General features: G+C 42.6%; 1 protein-coding gene across 4 annotated transcripts in view; it reads left to right on the forward strand.

Moving 5' to 3' along the window:
- Nucleotides 1-1141: 1141 nt before the first annotated feature.
- The window catches only part of LNPK (lunapark, ER junction formation factor), a 42279-nt gene continuing 28231 nt past the window's right edge, over nucleotides 1142-15189 (forward strand). The window contains exons 1-5 of one of the 4 annotated variants that reach the window (XM_082201486.1): nucleotides 1229-1333; nucleotides 2932-3006; nucleotides 5193-5285; nucleotides 9451-9495; nucleotides 11492-11679. In XM_082201486.1, the coding sequence (XP_082057612.1) occupies nucleotides 5259-5285; nucleotides 9451-9495; nucleotides 11492-11679 (260 nt within the window). In that variant the 5' untranslated portion in view covers nucleotides 1229-1333; nucleotides 2932-3006; nucleotides 5193-5258. Of the gene's footprint in view, nucleotides 1334-2931; nucleotides 3007-5192; nucleotides 5286-9450; nucleotides 9496-11491; nucleotides 11680-15189 lie in introns of all 4 variants that reach the window. The other 3 variants (XM_082201488.1, XM_082201489.1, XM_082201487.1) reach the window with 3 other exon arrangements.

Here is a 15189-nt window from a genome sequence, read left to right on the forward strand (position 1 = left end):
CCCCGCTAGGTCTGAGGGACAGTGGACTGTCCCCCTGCTGAAAAAGTTTGCTGACCCCTGCTTTAAAGCACGCTCCCCCCAATAATTATGGGAACCATAGTTCACTCCCAATAGACCTAAAATTCCCAGCACACTACCATTTCCAATATATATTTTTTTGGGGGGTGTGTGGAATGTTTTCCCAGTGTGTTCTAAAGGTGTGGTGTGTGCTGCTGGTAAACCAATAGTCCAGTGATACTGCAGATGGGGCACTACTAGATCTTATTATTATTTCATAAAACTTATATACTGCTTGATTGTAACAGAAAAATCCCTCGAGCGGTTTGCAAAGAAGAATATCATCATGTCAGCGAGCCTTATATGGTGCACTTGCCAAAGAAGCAGTCCAGAGCACTTAGGGAATTTCCCCACCATGGTTTCCAAGACAACATACTTTGGGGCTGAAATAATGACTTGCCTTAGGAAACCGATTACTTAATATATTTTAGAAGCCCTGCCCGACAAGTGACCCCAGTAATAAGGAGTCACTTTCCATTCCCTGCTGGCTCGGAATAAGTGTTTTGCTTGGAAAGCAGGCATTTCTAGGTAGTCAGCAATAAAAAGCGCCTTCGGAAAACGTGATTTCACTCCTTCCTTCCACCTCCAGCTAGACGCGCGCTCTCAAAACTCCCGCGCAACATCCAGCAGCGCCCCGTCCTCCTCCCGCCCGAACTCAGCGACCGGCAAAGGGGCGGAGCCTGATCTGGACGGGTGACAATAGCAGCGGCGAGGAAGCGACAGGCAGTCGTCTTATCCCCGCCCCCCCCGCGCGCTCACCTTCGCCCCGCCTTCCTCCCAATTGTTACGTTGGTTCCTTCTGCCCTCCCGCTCAAGAATCAAGCTCGACTCGTCCCTTTTGCCCGCTTCCGAAGGCAGCTTCAGCTTGGCCTCCAGAGCAGGCGCGGGCGCCTTAAACACAACAACAAAACACGCACAGCGCGCGCTGCGTTCCAAAAGCAGGTGTTTTCATTCGCCCGACCGCAGCGGCGGAGGCGGGGCGAAAAGCAATGGACCCTTTTTTCCCTTTTCCAAGATGGCCGCTCTGCGCCCATTTCCCCTCTTCCCCGTAGGACGGTCACACCGCCCTTTCCCAAGATGGCCGCGCTGCCTGCGTTGCCAGCGCTTGCACGTCGTTCCTGGATTTGAGGGACGGGGAGGAAGTTGGGGGCGGGGAGTGGGGGGGGGCAGACGAGGCGGCGACGAGCCCCGTCCTCCTCCTCCTCCTCCTCGCGGCAGTGCGGCTTCCAGCGGGGCGGGGAAGGTGCGCGTTCAAAACCGAGGCGCAGAGAAAGAGGTGTGTTCGTGGCGTCTGTAGGAGGAACGAGTCTGGCTGAGGGGAAACTCGGAGGGGGAGAGAGGCAGGGGGAGGTCGTGTGGGAAACTGGTAAAAGTAGTAGCCGAAGGCGGCCTGTGGAGCTCAAGGGGGGGCGGGAGAGTGACGGGGGCAGCGGCTCAGGAAAGAAAAACAAGGGGAGTTGGGTCAGTCAGCTCGTCAGAATTCGGCCCAGTGAACCTGTTAAGGTCCACGTCCTGAGTGAGTGAGTGAGAGAGAGAGATTTGCCAGAGTATAAATACCTTCCCCCCGCCAGCGCCTGTCCTGATCATTAATCCTGAATACGTGGGAGCAACGTCAGCCCAGCAGCCCTAACCCAGTTTACCTGGGAGCAAGACCCATTGAATTCAATAGGAATAAAATATGGGGGGGGGGGAAGGGGGCGGTGCCAGGAACTCTTTGCATGTTTACAGGCGTGGATTTTTAACAATTTCGCAGGCCTGGTTTTGAAAATAGATTTTGGGCCAGGGTGAGGCATCCTTGGGGATCACGTTTTGATTTAAACCCCAAAACAGCATGCGGCCTTTGCTACAGTTGCTTGGGGGAGTTTTCCTAATGGGCCACCATAACTACCTGAATTTCTCCCTCCTACCTATGTTTTTAAAGGCGAATCAGGAATCATTTGTGTCTATACCCACACACAAACACATATACCCACACAAATTATATACATATATACACTATCTACACACACACTTATACATATACACATATATATACACACACACACACGTAACTCTGTGTGTGTGTGTGTGTACATACCTCTATATATGTGTGCATATGTGGCCTTACACACTTCTGGAAAATTTTAAATGATTTGGCGTGTTTCACAGTTAGTTTATTTTGTGTAAATGTGATGCAGCGAGGGGAGGAAAGTTTTGTAAGGAAGGATTCTGGTTGTGGCGAAGTATGCACTACATAAGCACCCCCACCCCCATATCTCATACATTTTATGTGCTCTAGACCCAAATCTGGTTACTTAAGCATGAGGGCAACATTTGAGTTTTCTGGTCTTGGGACTGATTCAAAAGGAAGAGCGTATTTTGGATTAGCTGCTGTCAAGTATGAAACATTAGTTAAGGGACCTTAAAAGTGTGTGTCGTTACTGGCTGAAACAAGTCACTGATTTTTATGGGGGTGTTTAGTGGTGGAGGAACCAGGAGAAGTCATCCTGTTTGGGCTTTCTGCCTTGGTTGGTGAGAAAAAAAAAACATTGCCATATTCTTCCCAGTGAACTGCCTAGGCCCAAAGCAACCCCACCATTTTGCTTCTTTGTCACCCTGTGTGATTTTAAGATAGTATCTTATTAATTTTCAGTCTATAATTATAGTATCTGTCATGTCTTTGAGAACAAGTACAGGCATTTGGTGTCCACTCTGGAATTAGACATGTTATAATAGCTTAAATATATCATTTTCTTCTGCTTCTGGCATTGTTCCTTTGGGTTAGTAATTTACCCACTTCAAAGCTTACCTGTTTTTTCAGTCATTGCCCAGATGTATTTTTGCTGAAATTGTGGCTTGGCAGTGATTTAAATACTCGAATAATGTTTTCTTCAGCATCCCAAACTATTTCTGACCTCACAAGGAATGTTCCCTGATGATGAAGTAAATGTTGAAAGTGTTGCAACTTGAAGATAAAAATGTAGGCTAGTGGATATGACGGGAAACTATGTGTTAAAACTATCCACTGCTCCTCAGCTGTATAGTTGCTTTAGTTTACAGCCTCCATGGCTACATTTTGTAAATACATTTTCGGGATAAGCTATGTATGGTTGGGAAGCCCTCGGTTTAGGGTAGCAGCCTTGATGATGATCCATTGATTCCTGAGTCCAGTAACAAGTGTGCAATCATAAATACCATATAAGGTTTAGTGTGTCATAATTCATGCAATGCAATTCTATACATGTTTGTTAAGAAAGAAGCAAGCTCTGTTGGGTTCAGTAGGGCTTAGTTAGAAGTGAGAATATATAGGACTGTAGCCTATCAGGAAGGAAAAATCTCTTCTTTTGTTTGTTTGTTATTTAATTAATTTTATTTCTTTCCGCCCTTTCCCCAAACTGGGACTCAAGGCAGCTTACAAAAATTCAAACAACATGGATAAAATAAAAAAATCTAAAAATATATAAATGACAATGGTTAAGAAGTAGTTAAAGTATTATAGAATTAAAACTATATACTGTAAAAGCAAATCTATGGACATACAGATAGTAAAAACAGCACAGCCCTTTTAAAATGTGTTTTTGGGGGTTATTGAGTTGTTGTTTTTATTTTTATTATGTATTTTGTGATTTTTTATTTTGATTTTATTCTGTGAACTGTCCTGAGACCTCTGGGTATAGGGCGGTATATAAATTCAACAAATGAATGAATTCTCTTTCCTTAAAAACAGCCAGTTCCCCCAATCCTGTCAGAATTAAGCAGCCTTCATCTGCCAGTGGAAGGACAGCAAAGAGGGAGCCTGTATAGCTTCTTTAAGAAGGAAGTTCTAAAGTTGGGAACAGCCACCTAGAAGGCCTTCTTCTCCCATCTTCCCACCAAATGTGCCTGTGAAGGTGGCGGGAGAAGGCCCTCTACTGAACATCTCAGAGCCTGGGTAGGTCCTTCAGATAGCCTGGGCCTAAGATGTATTTTTTTATATATATAGGAAAGAACTCTTTTTGTTAGATGGATTATGATGATTTAGTTTAAGTTTATATTTCTGAGTAGTACAAATAATTATTATAAAATAACTGTTTTCATTTTGGGGGGTAAAGGTTAATGTTTGTGTAACATTAACCCCTCTCCTCATGTCTAAGAAAATAATTACTAGCCTTGAAACATCCATGATTGATATTGTGTTCTTTTCTAGCATATGAATAAGTTTTGGTAGCTTTATCGGAATAAATCTGCATAGACTTGTTTTTAAAATTACCTTAACTTATAAAAGTTAAAAATGTTAATTTCTTGGACACCATCTAGGAAGATTTTCTTTCTTTTCATTCCTGCTGGCAATAAGACCACTGGTTTCTATTGTGGAAACGCAAATAATTGCTCTGATCCTATTAGTTAGTGACTGACTGACAGCTCTATTCTATACATGTCTACTCAGAGGTAAGCCCCATTTATTTGGCTTACTCTCAGGTAAGTGTGTTTATGATTACAGCCTTTTGAGTGGCATGTGTAGGCTATTATGACACGATGTGGTGCTTTCTGTCCAGCTTGCAGAGAAACCCCCATGTCAGAAACCCTGTTCCACAATTTGCATTGACAGGTATTCTAGATTCTCTTGGCCATTATGCCAAGAAATTGAAGTACCATTAAAAATACTTTGAGGCAAGTGAATTAATTTGAGTTGTCTTACACCATATTTGCATTAATGGAAGTCTTGAATTTCAATAACATTTCTCTGATACTTGCACAAAGTTCATAATAAAATTAATATTGAAATTCTTGCAAAATATTATTCATTTCTTAGACATCTCATTGTAGATCTGCAGTTACTAATCCTAGTCACCTAACTGATTGGTAACGTGCTTTTAATTTTAAGATTTGCTTATAATTTATGGAGTAGAATTGTATAGTACTTCTCTGGCTATGTGGTATTGTAGGGTGTGGGTTTTCTAATGACTTCAGATTTGCAAAACAGAATATACAATCTGAAGCATAACATGAAACACATGTATGTTAAGTTAGAATGTGATGGAAAATATGGAAACTATAGGCCGTTTATGTTTTGTCATGTAATTGTGTGGGTGACTAGAATGCTGTTTGAAATATCTTTATACTTCTTGGATTACACTGCTGGTGTATTTTTAATTAAACACAAATGCTTTAATTCTAGCTGTGAATTCCATTACAAGACTGGTTATAAGTTACCAAAACGACCTGTCTTCACAAATATAGAAATGGGTGGAATCATTTCCAGATGGCGGGTAAGTAAATCTTCTCACCTAGAGGTGCACATTTTTGTAATGCAAGAACACTGTCTCAAATGCTGCTTGTAAGTAATTTGCTGTGATGCAGAGCAGAGTACAGAACTTGTTCGGTGTGCCTAGGTCAAGAAATTTGTCTTGGTTTCATCGCACATATGGTACTTTATCAGTGTACTGGCTCCGTCTTAAGGTACTCCTATTTCTGTTTGAATGGTGTGCCTTCAAAACAAAACATGAGACCGAAATTTTGTCATTGCAGAATGACTTCTCACAGGTCTCAAAATGTGCCCAAAGTAGCCATCTTTTCCCCGAACGGTGGCAAGAATGCAAGATAAAGTTACCTGTACTTGGGCTGCAATTGCAAAACATAATCTGCTGTGCTGGGAAAGGATAGAGTAGAACAGGATAGACTTCTCCCTCCACCCAGCCCAAAATAGCTCCATCAGCCTCCAGCCATGGAGTGATGCTGTTGTCACTCCTCTGACGCAGAGCTCCCGGTTGTGCCTGCCAGTTGGGTTCCCACTGTCAGTAGCCCATGGAAAGTACCAAAACAAGGTGTTCCAGGGGAGAGGGTGGGGCTGAGCTGGTTTGGGATCTGCTGGACCCTGGGTGTCCCCATTGTCACCACCCAACAGCACCAGGCCTGATTGTTATGCCAGCTTCGAGCGGGCCTAGTGTGGAGCAGGGGTTTATTCCCCCCCCCTCCAACTTCCACCCTGGCCAGCTTAGTGGCACTACTGCTATACTCCTGTCATACCACTGCCAGACAAGAGATAGGATTGCACTCTTTGTAAGTTAAAGTCAGTGGGCTTAAGTATATTTTTTATTTTGTTGGGATTGTATTTAGTTCTATTTGGAGGAGATGCCTTGGGCAGAAAGATCTGGAAGAGTATGCCATCAACAGTCAAGCACTAATTATGTAGCTGTTCATTGTCTATAAAAAAAGTATTTGTTGGCATGAAATCTGCTGAGTGTTCGTATGCCAGTTTTGTGACCTCTGAAAAATAGCCTGTGGAGCAGCACGGCCTTTCTGTTAATGAGAAGCCCACCTTTTATTTGTTTTGGATCACATTTAACTGTTTTTGGACCATGAACAAAAAATAGTACTTGCTTAGTATTCAGAATATATATTATCAGTCAGCTTTATAAAAACACTGTAAAGCAGGCCATTATCATCACCCTTGTGTTACAGATCAGAGAGAGGGAAGGGGAGCTCTGGCTGCGAGGATAGTAGCTCGGATTAGAGTTGTTAAATCCCAATCCTGCTAAAATTAGTCAAGGTGATGGCCTGTTGAGGGCACCTGAATGAATTCCCTTGGTGTTCACTTGAATTGTCAATAAGATTGCACTGAACCGGCATAGGTAAACCAAAGTAGCCTATTTCTCAGTTCAAGAAAGGAAAGGCTTGCCTCCATCATGAGCTGAGCATGTTCCAGCTTATTGGCCCCACTACCTCTGCTTGGGTCATCAGTGCATACTTCAATAGAAGGTGGAGATCCACGCTGGTTGGCGGTGGCTCTCTAGGATTTTAGACAGGGGACATTGCCAGTCCTACCTGGAAATGCCAGGGATTGAACCTGGGACCTGTTGCATGCAAAGCAGATGCTCTGTCACTGAGCTACGGCCCATAGCATGCGGCTATGTTATGGCTGTTCCTTGTGCCACACACTTTGAGAGCCTCTCTGGGCTATAAGCATTCTTTATAAACAAATAAGTAAGTTTTCTTTGGCACTGAGATTGAAAATGTAATTAAGTGAAAGCTATGTCTACCTTGTTTAAGATACTTGTGGCTTACAGATGCTGCCTTGAGCACTGAAATATATAAATAATATATGACAATTCTTCCTATGCTTGGACATAAGGCAACAGCCTTCTTCTTAGTCATATAGAGAACATAGTGCTGTTGGTTTGCAGGTGTATTTTGTATATGTGGCGTATGTTTACCTAAGTGAGCAAATTCCATACTTCACTTACTCATTGACTTAAATAAGGAATGAGGCTCCTTCATGCATGAAGGAAAAAGTATTTTTACTAAGGTACCGAGAAGATGTTAACACTGTTTTATGTGAGAATTTGTACATGGATTGATATGTGTGCATATTTGCCATATTTGCTTCCCTCCTCTTCCCTGAAGGAGCTCAACTCTATAGACTCATAACTATACACATAGTTGGTTCTTGTTCTGAACACTGCAGATAATACTGACATACTGTAGGGCATCTGGGAAACTTCAGTTGCTGAGCTGAGATTTGAACCCAAGTCTCCCTAGCCCAGGAGGGACGCGGGTGTTGCTGTGGTTTAAACCACAGAGCCTAGGGCTTACCGATCAGAAGGTCGGCAGTTCGAATCACCACGGCGGGGTGAGCTCCCATTGCTCACTCCCTGCTCCTGCCAACCTAGCAGTTTGAAAGCGCGTCAAAGTGCAAGTAGATAAATAGGTACCGCTCTGGCAGGAAGGTAAACGGCATTTCCGTGTGCTGCTCTGGTTCGCCAGAAGCAGCTTAGTCATGCTGGCCACATGACCCGGAAGCTGTATGCCGGTTCCCTTGGCCAATAAAGCAAGATGAGCGCCGTGACCCCAGAGTCATTCATGACTGGACCTAACGGTCAGGGGTCCCTTTACCTTTACTCCCTAGCCCAGAGCGCTGCCACTCTATAGCGCTGGCTATCACGTTGGAGAAAGAATCTTCAATTACTGCATTCATTGTGTTTTTGCCCTGTTGATTACACAAGAAATTTATCTTACCAAAAATTACCCTCAGCACTGTTTATTGTAGGAATGTCAAGAAACTTACCACTGAACAGTCATGCTGCCAATGTCCCTTCCTCATTTGTTCGCGTGTTAAGGCATAGGACCCAATCACTTTTGTATGCTTGTGTGCAAGATCATGATGCAGTTTAGCAGAACTTTAAACATTTTCCAAACACTACAAGTTACCTGTTCCTCAATCTAGTTTATTTCCTTTTAACTATCACTGAGAGAGAAGGGGAGACTAGAGTGCATGTGTGTACACAGGTATGCATACCTATAGTTGCCTAGGGTCCATGTTTGTGCATAGATGTCCCTGCCCATGAGATATTTTGCTGTAGAAGCAGGTGAAACCGTTTCCCCTGATTTTCCCCTGTAGATCCCTGTTCCCCTGAAAAGCTGCTTCAGAGGGTCAGAGGAACGGCCAAGGTGAAGGAGGAACGGGTGCAAGTCACGCCTCCAGCCCATTCCTCCTGGAGTGTCCATAGTATCTTAGCTCTTTCTGCCAATGCAAATCTGTCTCCAACCATAGTCTCATGTTCTCTATTTTTTGCTTTTTTGTAGATTAAGATCAGGCAGGTACATTTTATCTTCAAATAGACCATTGTGTTCTTCTCAAGTTTATTTTCACCTTCCTGTCCTGGAGTATTGAGCCAAAAACCACATTATTATTTTTTTTGAAAGACCTAAGGACATTCAAACAATTTCAAGGAAGGTTCACCAGGTTCCTTCTTTCAGTTGCTTATTTGCAGCATGGTGGTGTGTTTGCTGAATTTGAATAAGCAGGGATGAGAGAACAAACTTGGAAAAATACATGCGCCATGGTTTTATTATATAAAGGCTACTTTCAAATATGAGAATCAATTAAAAATTTCCCTGTGCTTATTTATTTTCTTTCCCCCTTTCTTCATCTGTTCATACATTTTCAGTTTCACAACTTTCTTCACTTCCTGGTGAACTTTCACATATTCTTAAATGATCTACTGCGTTTGTGCACCACATCTTTGATCCATAAGACCAATGCTGTTCTATGTGTGTATGGTATAGAATGTGCTACTCTTGAAATTCCTCCACTACTCTGTAAATATTGATGATGGTCTTCATATTGTGTTTCTTTCCTCATATAATCTGAGGGAGGGATATTTGATTATTGGAAAAATCATGGAGCTTTTGTTTTAAATGTTTCTCTTAAGTATGTTGTTGTTTGTCACTTGTGGCATATATCATGTTGGCATGATGTGACTGAGGAACTTGGGATGGTAATATTCAAAGTGAGGTTTGAAGATATGTAGTGCAGTACTCTGTGTAGTGCTAATCATTTTCCTACATATCTGATATTCAGTTGTTGGCTATATGTTTATTATTACTTAGATATTAAGGGCAAATTTTCACAGCTTTTTTTCTTTCCCTTGTAAGCAGACAAAGTCTTCCACAATAGAAGTATTGGAAAAAATAGATAAGGTATGTTTGATCTCTTATTGCTTGCCTTAAGAACTAAATCTAAGATTCTTAACATTCTTTCAAGTGTCAGCAGTTGCCTTTTATATGGTTGGAATTGGACACTGTCAATACATTAAGGCTGGTTCTATGAAGGAATGGCAAATAGATCATAAATTTTAATATACTTGATATCAGCTGTACCTTCTCAGATAATCGGTTGTTAGGGGGTCTAAAAATCTGTTCAGAAAGATCTGTTTTGGTTGTTGCATTAAACATGCAGTTCATTTTAAACTATGGTTTAATGTGAATGAGCAACAAACTGAGACATGCTGCGGCTTAAGCCATTGTTTAAAAATTAGCTATTGTCTAAAGTGACGTGCAAACTGGGCCGATGTTTACAGCATACATTATGTGGGTGCATATCATTGTAGACACTGACCATGATTCAAATAAGGGAAAAAGAGTGTGCAGGGAAACAGCAAACCAACTGCTGTTTTGGATGCTGTCCCTGCCACCCTTGTTCCAAATGCCAACAATTTAAGACAGGCATAGGCAAACTAGCTAACAGGACCAGTGGTCAGGGATGATGGGAGTTGTAGTCCCAAAACATCTTGAGGGCCAAGTTTGCCTATGCCTGATTTAAGACCATGCCTGCCCACCCACATAGTAATTGTTAGCACAGTCAGTGCTTAGAAGAACAGTCAACTCTCCTTTTAATTTACAAATGCTTACATGATCGTTGGTTACTCCAAGTAACTGGCTATTCACAAGCCTTATATGACCACAAACTTGACATGAGCCAACAGTGTGACGTGGCAGCTAAAAAAGCTAATGCAATTCTGGGCCTCATCAATAGGAGTATAGCATCTAGATCAAGGGAAGTAATAGTGCCACTGTATTCTGCTCTGGTCAGACCTCACCTGGAGTACTGTGTCCAGTTCTGGGCACCACAATTCAAGAAGGACACTGACAAACTGGAACGTGTCCAGAGGAGGGCAACCAAAATGGTCAAAGGCCTGGAAACGATGCCTTATGAGGAACGGCTAAGGGAGCTGGGCATGTTTAGCCTGGAGAAGAGGAGGTTAAGGGGTGATATGATAGCCATGTTCAAATATATAAAAGGATGTCACATAGAGGAGGGAGAAAGGTTGTTTTCTGCTGCTCCAGAGAAGCGGACACGGAGCAAGGGAGCCAAACTACAAGAAAGAAGATTCCACCTAAACGTTAGGAAGAACTTCCTGACAGTAAGAGCTGTTTGACAGTGGAATTTGCTGCCAAGGAGTGTGGCGGAGTCTCCTACTTTGGAGGTCTTTAAGCAGAGGCTTGACAACCATATGCCAGGAGTGCTCTGATGGTGTTTCCTGCTTGGCAGGGGGTTGGGCTCGATGGCCCTTGTGGTCTCTTCCAACTCTATGATTCTATGATTCTATGACAGCCAATGATACTTCCTAGGACTGCAGTTCCATCAAAATCGATGGAAACGGCTTCAAAGTAAAAATGGTTAGGATCAGGATGTTACATAGGGCAGGGAATATTGGCCATCTGATGTACTGAGTCCACAGCGATTCTGGAAAATAACCTCACATGAAAGCTAAAACTTCACACTTTCCTTGTTTCTATCATTGTCCCGGGCATATTGTGTTATCCAGGACAGGAGATTTTTAAATTCAGCTTAATAGTACTTATTTTAGAAATAGGAAAAAATATAGTGAAAACCTTGGGTTGATAAGGCCAGCATAATTTCATTCATCTTCCTCCCAATCACAGGATTCCCTATGCTTCTCCCTGCTTCCCCATGCACAGTGTGCAGAACATTGCCCTTGTGCGAGGGCTGTGCATGTGTGTTGCTGCACACCACTCACAGATCACATCATGCCTTAGGTTAAATAAACCAAGGATGTTAAGTATATTCATTACAGTACCTGGCTTCATTCTTCTGTCTCAAGATAAAATGGCTGGAATGTACAATCTTGGCACATGAGGTTAAATACTCAGAAGATTTGTTTTTAATTTACAGGATATCCAGGCACTAGAAGAGTTTAGAGAGAAAAACCAGAGGCAGCAGAAGCTATGGGTTGGAAGGTTTATCCTCTATTCATCTGTTCTCTACCTTATTAGCTGTCTAATTATCTACTTGTGGTATCTGCCTGATGAGTGGACAGCAAGGTTCGTCATGACTCTTCCACTGTTTGCATTTCCGCTGATGTAAGTAAAACATGACTTCTTTGCAAGCTCCTTTTTTCTAGTGGTGATGCTTAGTGAGTTGTAGTACAGGGTGTATATATTTCACAGTTCTAGGGTTGTCATAATTTACAGGCGGTTTTTGAAAAGGTTAATGTAGCAGAATATCTCTACGTAAGAAGAGACCTGTGGATCAGACCAAAGCCTTGCTAGCACAGCATCTTGTCTTCCATGTTGTCTCACCAGATGCCTTTGGGAAGCCCACAAGCAGGATATGAGGGCAATAGCACTCTTCTGTTTGGGTACCCCAGAAATTGGTATGCAGAATTATGTTGCCATTTTCTAAGGTCCTCTATGAATTCGTCTAATCTTCTTTTAAAGCCATCAGAGTTGATGGCTGTCATTGAAATCTAAACTGGTGGGCATATTTCTGAAAGAGCAGATTTCTGAAGTGTAAGGTGATTATTTTGATTTCTGAATAGCTTTTAAGTTAACCCATTTCAAGCGGCAACATCATTGTGCATAAAAGTTAACTGATACACATAATGAAGGCAGTTTGGAATATTGGACTGATGGACTTCGAGAAGATACAACTGGTGTGGTCATAAAATATAGGCACTGAGGCAACCCTTTACAGAGTTTTGTCGATTTTGGCTTCCTCACCCTTCCCCCTTCAGACTTCCCCACTTAAATGAAATTAGGTTAAGAGTTGCAGCCTGTTCTAGAGAGAAGGGGAAAGGTTACTCTGAGAAACTGGCCACTACAATTTGCTTCCTCAATGCAGTCTATTGTTTAAAAATTAATAATTCAGTATTCTAAGTTGTTTGACAACTTTATTTTATATGAGCTATTTTCTTGTTTGTTAGATGCCAGACCCAGGTCATCTTTGTTTGAGGATGTGGCAAATGCAAATCTGTATTGCTATTTGAAAAGTCCAGCATCCATGAACAGCAAGTGATTAGTTAGCAAAATCTACTCAGACTGACCCAGTTGGATAATCTGATCATAGGGACACTCCTTTGGCTTTCTAATGCTTATATAACACAATTGGTTGCTTTTTGAGTCTCTTGTTACTACTGAAACTATTTAGTGGGAAATTTATATTTTGAGTGTATCCATATTTTTACTTACCCTGCCTGGTCCAAGCCAAATTTATTTACATTTAATATTAGAGGACCTTTGTAATGGTTGCCTCTGGGTGTGAAATATTCTCCCCAAGGAAGCTAACCCTCATAGTTGTCTTTTCCGCACCAGGTTAAGTTTTTTTCTGTTCTCTTAGTAGGCCTTTTTAGAACTTGTTTTTAAGTCCCTATGCTATGCTTGGTAATTTAGTGTGCATTTGAAGCTTGTTTTAGTTTTCTGCTGTATTTGGTGTATTGCTGTGCTGGTTTTGTATTTGTCTGTTATGCTGGTTGTCTCTTGTAGTACGGTTTTATTATTTTCAATTTTTGTATGTTTCCTTGGTAATTTTTTGCAAAGCACCTCATGATGCAATAATTTTGCACACTTTTGTTAGCAATCTGTTTTGATACAGACCTTTCAGAACTTATTGTTAATGGCGGCATATAGGGAGCAAGTGTCCCCTGAACACTTCCATGTTGATAATTAATGCGAAGGGTGTGTTGTCACTGTTCAAGACACTGGTGTCTGCTGTTTGCCAAGTCTTTTGCTGCATCTTTCAGTGCATTTCAGTGTTCAGGTATGTTTGTAGGTATGTGGCCCAGAACTTAAATTTCGACTTGTATGACTTGCAACAAATGCTGTCCCACTCTTCGTCTGCCCCCAGAATAGTTTAGTTTTCCTCCTCGCAGGAAATGAATGATTGGTAAGCAGTTGCCAACTTGTCTTTGTTTGTGGTCAAGTTGTGGAGCTGCACCGTACATCTGGTGTGATCCCCAGCACTAGTTCTTGACGTTTTTCATCCTTAAGCAAGTAAATTAAGCCTGCCTTTTCCAATTGGCAGTTGTTCCCTGTTCAGCAACAGTTGTTGCTGTTTTGGCTTACTCTCGAGGGTCTGATTGTATTACTAGTGCTGGCAAAATGAGCTGGCTTCCAGGAATATGTAGTTTGCCTAGCTAGATGCTTGCATTTCAATTCCTGTTTGAAAAGTTGAGAAAATAACAACATGGTTTTACTTCTTTAATTCTAAAACATTGTACAAATTCATTATGCAAGGATTTTCTTGAATAAATTTTTGAAAATAAACCTTCATTTTTGACTCTGCATACTAAAATAGTAATCGAAACATTAATACTTCTCTGATCTGCTGATCTCTTGGAAAAAAGAAGTGATTGCTAAAAACATTTATGCTTCTCAACTTACACCTAGATAGACTTTTACTTGATCATGCATCTTGTTCAAAAGGTGTTTTGCCATTCATAGAATGAAATTGCTTGCAAAACTCTTGATCTAGTGTGACTTTCAAAAACACCTCATTGTATTGGTCAGCCTGTATTGTGTCAGGGCCAAGTCGAAGGACTGTTTAGGCATGACAAAGTACCGTATTTTTTGCCCCATAGGGCGCACCGGCCCATAGGACGCACCTAGTTTTGTTTTTTTTTGGGGGGGGGAATAAAGAAAGAAAAAATTATTTCCCCCTCAGGTGCGGGGCTGGGGTGGGGGAAGTCGGAGCTTCCCCCGACCCCAGCCCCTAGAACAGGCTGCTATCCGCTAGCCATGGGAGAGCTGCGTGAAGTTGCGCAGCTCTCCCACGGCTAGCGGAGAGCTGCGCGAAGCCTGAAGCTTGGGGCATGCTGAGCTCAGCGTGCCCCAAGCTTCTGGGTGCAGGCAAGCTCTCCGCTAGCTGCGGGAGAGCTGCGCGAAGTCATGCAGCTCTCCCACGGCTAGCGGAGAGCTTCCTGAAGCCTGGAGAGTGAGAGGGGTAGGTGCGCACCGATCCCTCTCGCTCTCCAGGCTTCAGCGAAAGCCTGCATTCGCCCCATAGGACGCACACACATTTCCCCTTCATTTTGGGAGGGGGAAAAGTGCGTCCTATAGGGCGAAAATACGGTATATTGAGGCTGCTGGCTTTTCCATGATAAAATGGCTGTCGTGGTCAAACTGATAATAGTGTAGGTATGGGCTGAGTTCTACTCATAGTGAAGTTGTTTGCTGCACAATGAACAGAGCTTGCAATTCAGAACAATTCGAGCATAAGGCCTGCTAAGACCCTTTGCCTGTCTTTCACACAGTAGTTTTGTAGTACTTCGGTAAGGGGAGGGGGAAAAAGCCAGGAGTTCAAGTGCTTAGGTCTTTGTGCTGTCTAACAACTAGGGAGTTGCTTAAGCAGGTTCACCGCCCCCCCCCCCCCGGACTTAGAAGGTTACAACTGCTGCTCTATTCAGCATTGATCAGGTCTCCTATGGACTACCGTGTTCAGTGTTCAGAGTGGTTTTGACAATTGGGAAAGGAGACCTATGAATGCAGTAAAGAATTGATATAATGTAAGAGAATAGGTTGTTTGATCCTGATGGTGGGTAAGCAGGACAGGTTAGGGTTTCTGCCGGTTTACCACCCACCTCACTGCCCAGGAGT

This window comes from Podarcis vaucheri, assembly GCF_965113315.1.
Source record: "Podarcis vaucheri genome assembly, chromosome: 1".
Taxonomy (NCBI): domain Eukaryota; kingdom Metazoa; phylum Chordata; class Lepidosauria; order Squamata; family Lacertidae; genus Podarcis; species Podarcis vaucheri.